This window comes from Benincasa hispida, chromosome 3, assembly GCF_009727055.1.
Source record: "Benincasa hispida cultivar B227 chromosome 3, ASM972705v1, whole genome shotgun sequence".
NCBI lineage: Eukaryota > Viridiplantae > Streptophyta > Magnoliopsida > Cucurbitales > Cucurbitaceae > Benincasa > Benincasa hispida.
The window spans coordinates 39,930,240-39,938,821 of record NC_052351.1 but is presented as its reverse complement, the minus strand read 5'-3'; the positions used below and the strand labels follow the sequence as shown (position 1 = coordinate 39,938,821).

Sequence of the window (8,582 nt, the reverse complement as noted above, 5' to 3'; positions counted from 1 at the left end):
TTACAGTGTGTTTTTAAATCAAATTAACTTAATGTGAAGATGTATTCAATATTAACTTCATGGAATTAATTAATATTAATTTTACCATCTTTTTATGCATATGAGATTCTATTTAAGAGATTTCTCACTTGGAATCTTACCTTTTTTTTTCTTTACAAGTACTTACAATTCTTGTTTTAAAATAATAATAATTCAAATCCACTAAAGTTTCCATTCCACATTTCAAAATTTTGTTACTTTTCCTCGGTACTTTTATGGAGAAAAGACAAGAAAAAATCTCACACATTTTCCCCCATAAAAATCAAACAATTTTCCTAAATGTGGACTACTTGTTCAAGATAATTAACTATAGTATATTAGATTTTGTTTGATGTATGAGTATAAGAAGTTTTTACTTCTTTTAGGTGATATTCTCATTTCTATTTTGGTATGCCCCTTTGTTTGTAAGATGTAATGTTGTGAGTTTTTTTACTTGGGATAAGGAAATGTATACTTAATTTTTTTTTTTCTCTCATCATTAAATCACTATATACCATATGTAGTATTAAAAAAATCACAATTCCATATACAGCATATTTAGTCAACCAAGATTTGGGAAATGAAAATAGAGGGAGAAAGAGAAGGAACAAAGATATATGAGAGATCTCTCTCTTTTTCTTGGTTTCCTCAAAAACAGATCTCTTTTGTAAATATATATATAGACAATTCAATGGAAAAAATAAGTAAAAATATCTTGAGGTAATGAAGAAGGTGGTAAAAAAATAGAAATGTAAATGGGGAGAAATAAAAAATAATGGAGTGTGAAAAAAAATATATGGTTAGGGTGATAATAGTTTATATTAGAAGGAAGTGAAAGAAAAGAGAAAAAAGCAGGCTTTTGGGAAATAAAGAAAAGTGTTTTTGGTGTGTCTGTGTTTTCTTTCAACAACATCTTCTCTGATTCTTACTGTGCTCTCAGATTTACTTTATTTTAGATGTCTCAGTCTCATTGCTTTCAAATCCACCTTTCTACTTTAAATATTATGCTCCCATGCGATTCTACTATTCTTTATATCTAGGGTTCCTAATACCTACATTATGCCATTGCCTTAATTATTATTCTAATTAACTCTCTAAACACCCTTTCACTTTGGATTTCTTTTTAGTTTTATATATATATAAAAAAAAAAAAAAAAATCACATTGGCTAAATATATATGTTATATGTTTTAGTTTTTCCATTAGTTTGAAAATTTTTTAATTAACCGATTCCTCATACTTTAATACATTTGAAAACTCAAAATATAGTTTGTAACAAACATTCTGATCATTCATTAAGTATCATATTATGTATTCATGTTTATCATTAACATTTTCTATTAGTGAGGGTATAATTTAAAAATGATAAAACATAAAAAATTAATATTAACGACTAAATTTAAAAAATATCCCAACATTAGAGACCAATATATTTAGTTTTTCCAAACGTTTAAATTTTTCTAACCGATCCCTTATGTTTTAACATTTTTGATTTTTTTTTTTTAATTTTTTGTTTATAAAACATAATTTCTCTTCTAACTTTATATCATGTCATGTGTGCACGTTTATCATAAGTTAAGGTTAACTTGGTATAATATAAAAATGTTAAAATAATAAGAATATTAATAGACATCTAACCATTAAAGAGCAGACCAAATATTTAGCCTTTTCAAAGTCTTGTTATATATATTTTGTTTAATAACCACTTTTTTCTTTTTCTTTTTCTTTTTTTAAATTTTTCTTTTAATTTGAAACTTTCCTTATTCTGCTGTATTGATTTTTCATTTTGGAGAAACTTACATATACTAGAAAAATTTAACTACAATAACACAAAAGAATATAAAAACTATTTGATTCCAATTTGTAAATAATTTTTATGTTTTATCCGTTAATGATTGGTTTATTATTTCAAAGTCACACTTCCTTGAATAAAAAAGAAAGCAATGTTATTAAAACGAAGCAAAAATAAATCAATTATGCCATAGGTTAAAGCCGAAGGTGTATATACGATTTGCAGAAACATTGATGGATTTTTATTTTTAGTAAAACACTAATTGTTAAATTATTTTTCTTTTTAATGTTAATTTGATTCTCCCATATTCGTCTTTTTTCCCGGTCAAAACCCCATGAGTTCTTTACAATCTAGTACCGACGAGAATTTTATTCTCCAAAACCGACCAATTAGTATCAGAATAAGTGGTGGAGCTAGGAACTTTATATAGGGGTAGTCTAATAAAAAAATATATTTATAAATAAATATAAAAAAAGTATTCGTAGTTTCATAAATTAACTAATTGAATACATTAAATTTCCCTTTACGACTTTCATATTTTCAAATCGATTTAGGATAACTTCATTATCAAATAAATTCTTTTCAATATAGATTATAAGACGAATTCATCCATTGATCTCCAGTTTAATTACGTAATTGAGTCTTCACAATACGCATAGCAGAAAAAGTTTTTTCTATAGCAGTTGTAACAATAGGTAAAGTCAACACCAAAGTGAGTAATCTATAAACTAATGAATAGATCATGTCTTTATTCGTCAGGACCATTTTTACCACAAGATAACATGTTTTTTTAGCTCAACAAACTCAATATTTTGAATGTATATCAATAATATAATTTTGAAGTTGATCTTCAAGAATACAGAGTTCAATAACTGAAAAGTCTCTTAGGTAAAATTGAATAAGTTGACTAAGCTTTTTTCTATAAAAAAAATAATAAATGAATTACTCGAATTTAGACATGCCATATAGAGAAGCAATTCAATATTTGCGTCAATAAAACGATTATTTAGCTCTTGAAGTTGCATATCAACGAGGGCATAGAAAACTGTAACACGATAATGATGTAAATTTGTAATTGGTTGAGATTTAAAACTGTAACACGATAATGATGTAAATTTATAATTGGTTGAGATTTTTACTTGTATCATCCTTGAATTAGAATTAGGTCATCTATTTTAAGGATTTCAATATCATGACTATGACAGAAATCAGAAACCATATTCAACAATGAATCTCAATCAGACTCTCTTGTTTTTTTGCAGTCTTTCTTTACAAATCTTGACTATATTTATTACATTCACAATATCTTGATATTTACTTTGTAATGTTTGGAACAAGTCATTTGTGATTCCCAAGATAATTTTCATAAAATATATATGAAAAATAAAGCTAAAAGATAAGATTGAACTTGTTGGAATATTTGCTTCATATTTTTGTTTTGAATTCAACCCACCTTGCACAATTGTCCCAAGTATATCAACTACTGAAGAGAATATTGTAATAAAACTCGTTGTAGTATATCCAAACGAGTGAAAATAAATAATCTTCTAGTATGAAATCTGAAATTAATTTTAAAAACCTATACGAGTATTGTGAATTTAAAAGTAATATGGAAACTAATGAAAATGTATAGAGCGTAATGTGAATATAAAGATATGTACAAAGAAATAAACAATACCTTTTTAATAGAATGTTCTTGAGTGTTGAGGTTGAAAAGTAAATTTTTAAAAGAAAAAGAAAATATATAAACTGCCTCTGTTGTCGATAAAAAATATATATATATATATTGTTTGATTATTTATTTATTAAAGAAAAGATAAAGGACATTGTTTAACCTAGTTTTCTTTATTAGAATTTACATGAGTAGGACTTTAAAAGTTGGATGAAAAAATATGGGTAAAAAGTCATATAAAACCTAAAATAAGAAATAAAATGTTTGTAAGTTACGTTGTACTACTCAAACCCACATGCCTCTCCAAACAATCTAAGCTCATCTTCTATGTATATATTAATACATATTACTTTATAATTTGTATTAAAAATACAAAAAATAGATAAATTGAGGAGACACATGCCCCACTAACTCCTAGGTGGCTCCGCCCTTGATTAATATGACATACCAGTACACCTTCATCTTCTCATCCTCTGTTTCCTCTTCCTCAGCATCATGGCAGAAGATATCACTTTCCAAAGCCTCCTTTTTTCGGCATAGAGTTGGAGGGTATCAGTCGGTTGAAAGCAGAGGAAGATGTTGACAGAGGATAAACTTGAGAAATAAACTGTTCACTTGGGTGAACGGAGAGGAAGAGATGTTGGCGTGCATAGGTTGCAACGGAGAAGGTTATGGAAAAGGATAAACTTGAGAAATCGACTGTTTAGATTTCAAAATAAATTTTATCTTTTAATTCAATGAACTCATTGGTCCATCTTATGCTGCAGATTATTGGGTGTTGAATTAATCTTTTACGCAACTTATGATATTTCGCAACTTTTGAAATCCTTCAATCATCAATGTACTAGGTTAATATTATATAACATTTTTTTATGCTTTGAACGTACAGGTAGTCTCTTTACAAATACTAAAACTCTTTATAGAGAGAAATGTTGTTCAGACTGCACATAAATAGCAGTTTTTTGTTTTCTTCTCTTTCTCCCTCTTTAGGTGCTCTTCCCATTTTTTGTGTTTTCTATCTCTACAATGGTGGTTGCACACCTCCTTAACAGTGAGAAAAAAAGACCCACGAGCAAAACTTCTTTCTTCGGCGATGTTAGGTGGTTTCCGGCGACAATATATGACAAGCCCACGCGATTTCGTCAATTGTACGAAGACACCTATGTTGTTGACAATCAATTGTAACTATCACGCACGAAACTGAACCTTTATTTCAACTTGGATTCGTGACTCAACACCTCGATCTACCTCATTTTAGATTACCTATAGTGTATGTGTTGGTTTAAAAACCAGGGATCTGCACAAAAAAAAATCTCACGCACTCTGATATATATTTGAAGAAAACAGATAAAACAAAATATTCTGAAAGTAAAACATATTAGCGATAGAAAGAAAAGTAATAGAACTCCCTCATTTTTATTCAATTGATGGACTTACATTTATATTCTAATAACAAAAAAATAACCACAAACCATTAACATAATATTTACTAAAAATAGCAACGTGTGGACTTCTTCTTCCACACAATCCGAAAGATTCGGTCTTGAATCATGATTGGATTATTCGCTCACTACTCCCCCTAATCCTGACATGATTCTAAATCACGCACACCAAATAGCTGACGCATAGTAGCTAACTTCACTCCTATCAATGTTTTGGTCAGTGCGTCAGCTCGTTGTTCTCCGGTTTGACAAATTCAATGACAATTTTCCCTTTCTCGACACACCCACGAATGAAATGAAAGCGTGTATCTATGTGCTTACTGCGGCCATGAAATACGGGATTCTTCATGAGAGCTATCGCGGATTTGTTGTCCACGAACAATGTTACCGGTCTTGGCTCTATTCCAGTTAACTCGCTAACAAGGCTTCTAAACCACAACGTTTGGCAAGCCGCGGTAGTGGTTGCCATGAACTCGGCTTCGCAAGATGAGAGTGCCACCGTCTTTTGCTTTTGTGAATTCCATGAAACCAAGCTTTCATTTAAGTAGAACGCCATTCCACTTGTGCTTTTCCTCCCGTCGAGATCACCTGCTAATCACTGTCGGAGTAGCCAAATATATCGACTTCTCGGGGACCTTTCACATAAGTGAGCCCAAAGTGAATTGTCCCTCTCAAATACCTAAGTATTTGCTTGACCACCTTGTGATGCATGGCCGTAGGCCTTTCCATATACCTGCTCGCCATCCCAACAACATATGAGAGATCCGGTATTGTGTTCAACAAGTATCTAAGATAACCAACGATGCTTCTGTACTCCGTAGCATCAATTGGTGCTCCTTCCATGTCTTTGTGAAGTTGTGCCTTGGGTTCCATTGGGTACTTCGTGGCATTGCAGTCATCCATTCCGAACTGGGACAAGATTCTTTTGGCAAAAGTTGGTTGTTTGAACAAGATTCGACCCTTCTGTTGTTCCACTTCAATTCCTAAGCAGCAAGAGAGAAGACCTAAATCGCTCATTTAAAATTTTGCCATCATTTGTTACTTGAACTTGTTGACTTTTTCGGTGCTACTTCCCGTTACAATGAGATCGTCAACATACACTCCAACAAGAACACTTTCTTCTCCTTCTCTTCTTGTGTAGACTACTTGCTCTTGAGTGCATTTCCCAAAGCCAAGCTCTTTGAGACTCTTGTCAAGTCGAATGTTCCAAGCTCATGGAGCTTGTCTCAATCCGTAGAGAGCTTTCAACAACATATACACCTTGTGTTTCTAGTTTGGAACCTCAAATCCCTCCGGTTGAGTAACATATACTTCCTCTTCCAATTCCCCGTTAAGAAACGCCAACTTCACATCTAGATGGTACCTCCCAATTTCGTTTGCAGCGAGTGCAAAAATGACTCAAACGATGTCAAGTCTTGCAACCGGTGCAAAATTCTTCAAAGTCGATGCCTTGTCTTTATACATAGCCTTTAGCAACCAATCTTACTTTGTGCTTGACAACTTCTCCATTATAGTTCTTCTTCAATTTGAACACCCATTTTAGACCAATGGTTTGTGTCCTAGTGGAAGCTCGGTTAGACTCATGTGTTATTCTTCTCAATGGATTTCAGCTCGTTCTCCATTGCTTCATACCAGCGGGCCTCGGTCAAGCTTCTTGGTAAACAGTCGGTTTTTTCGGACACCAACATCATCACCTTCATTTTCTTGTTCTTCACGCGCTACAACTTCCTCTGTGTTGGCATAGATGTCAGCGAGAGATCTTAGACGGATTGGTGTGGTTCCGTCGATTGGAGTAGATGGACTAGTCTCCAATTTCGGGTATCTCGGTTATTTGTGGTGCGGCATTTTCGACCCCAGTTTCTGTTATCCTCCAATTAAAATTGACACTTCGTCAGAATAAAATTGGTCCATCATCTAAAACTCCGGAATCTCCTTGCCGTCATTAACGCCTTCGTTCCAAGCCCATTCAAGATTCTCTTGAAAAACGACATCTCTACTAATTTGTATTTTTCCACAGCTTGGGTCATATAAGCGATGAGCTTTGCATCCTTCTTCGACACCAAAATCTACCATCGGCGAGCTTCAGTCGTCGAGTTTCTTGAGGTGAGGGGTTGTGTTTTTTACATATGCCACACAACCAAACACTCTCAAGTGCGCAAGATGTGGCTTTCTCCCCATCCAAGCTTCAAATGATGTGCGTTCTCAAAGGGCCTTCGTGGAAGACGGTTTAACACATAAACCGCGTGTCTCACCGCCTCTCCCCAAAACCTTGCTAGCACGTGCATGCTTTTGAGGAGTGATCTCGTCACCGCCATTACGGTGCGGTTACGATGCTCTACGACGCCATTCTGTTGTGGTGAATATGGACCAGTGAGGTGTCGCTCGATTCCTTCTTTTTCACAAAATTGAGTGAACTCCGCAGATAAGAACTCGCCACCTCAATCCATCTGGAGCGTTCTGATCTTGTACTCCGTCTTGTTCTCCATCAAGAGTTTGAATTTCTTGAATGCTTGAGTGCGTCACTTTTTGCCTCTAACATGTATAGCCACATCCATCTTGTGGAATCGTCAACGATCAATAGAAAATACTTGTTGCCAACGAGAGTACACGGTGAAATCGGTCTATAAATATCGGCATGGAGGAGTTCTAGCGGCTTCTCTGCTCTATAGGTTGATTGGCGCAGGAACGACACCTTGCTTGTTTAGTAATCGCGAACACCTGTCTCTTATACACATCTAGATGTGTATAAGAGACAGCCTATACACCTTGTGTTTCTGGTTTGGAACCTCAAATCCCTCCGGTTGAGTAACATATACTTCCTCTTCCAATTCCCCGTTAAGAAACGCCAACTTCACATCTAGATGGTACCTCCCAATTTCGGTTTGCAGCGAGTGCAAGAATGACTCAAACGATGTCAAGTCTTGCAACCGGTGCAAAAACTTCTTCAAAGTCGATGCCTTGTCTTTATACATAGCCTTTAGCAACCAATCTTACTTTGTGCTTGACAACTTCTCCATTATAGTCTTTCTTCAATTTGAACACCCATTTTAGACCAATGGGTTTGTGTCCTAGTGGAAGCTCGGTTAGACTCCATGTGTTATTCTTCTCAATGGATTTCAGCTCGTTCTCCATTGCTTCATACCAGCGGGCCTCGGTCACAGCTTCTTGGTAACAAGTCGGTTTTTCGGACACCAACATCATCACCTCATTTTCTTGTTCTTCACCGCCTACAACTTCCTCTGTGTTGGCATAGATGTCAGCGAGAGATCTTAGACGGATTGGTGTGTTCGTCGATGGAGTAGATGGACTAGTCTCTCCAATTTCGGGTATCTCGGTTATTTGTGGTGCGGCATTTTCGACCCCTGTTTTTGCAACATCTCTACTAATTTTTAGTTTTCCACGGCTCGGGTCATATAAGCGATGAGCTTTGCATCCTTCTTCGACACCAAAATATACCATCGGCGAGCTTCGGTCGTCAAGTTTCTTGAGGTGAGGGGTTGTGTTTTTTACATATGCCACACAACCAAACACTCTCAAGTGTGCAAGATGTGGCTTTCTCCCCATCCAAGCTTCAAATGGTGTGTGTTCTCTAAGGGCCTTCGTTGGAAGACGGTTTAACACATATACAGCGTGTCTCACCGCCTCTCCCCAAAACCTTG

At 34.7% G+C, this 8,582-nt stretch overlaps 1 protein-coding gene and 1 pseudogene across 1 annotated transcript; one reads left to right on the top strand and one right to left on the bottom strand.

The window, feature by feature from the left end:
* Positions 1 to 5,514: 5,514 nt before the first annotated feature.
* Positions 5,515 to 5,940, bottom strand: LOC120073567 (uncharacterized mitochondrial protein AtMg00810-like). Its single transcript, XM_039026394.1, has one exon. The coding sequence runs from the start codon at positions 5,938 to 5,940 to the stop codon at positions 5,515 to 5,517; it is 426 nt and encodes a 141-aa protein (XP_038882322.1).
* A 2,495-nt stretch (positions 5,941 to 8,435) lies between these two features.
* The window catches only part of LOC120073566, a 920-nt pseudogene continuing 773 nt past the window's right edge, over positions 8,436 to 8,582 (top strand).

Bases quoted from the DNA above. Each gene is read 5' to 3' on its own strand.
- LOC120073567 (XM_039026394.1), bottom strand. From the start codon at position 5,940: ATGAGCGATTTAGGTCTTCTCTCTTGCTGCTTAGGAATTGAAGTGGAA.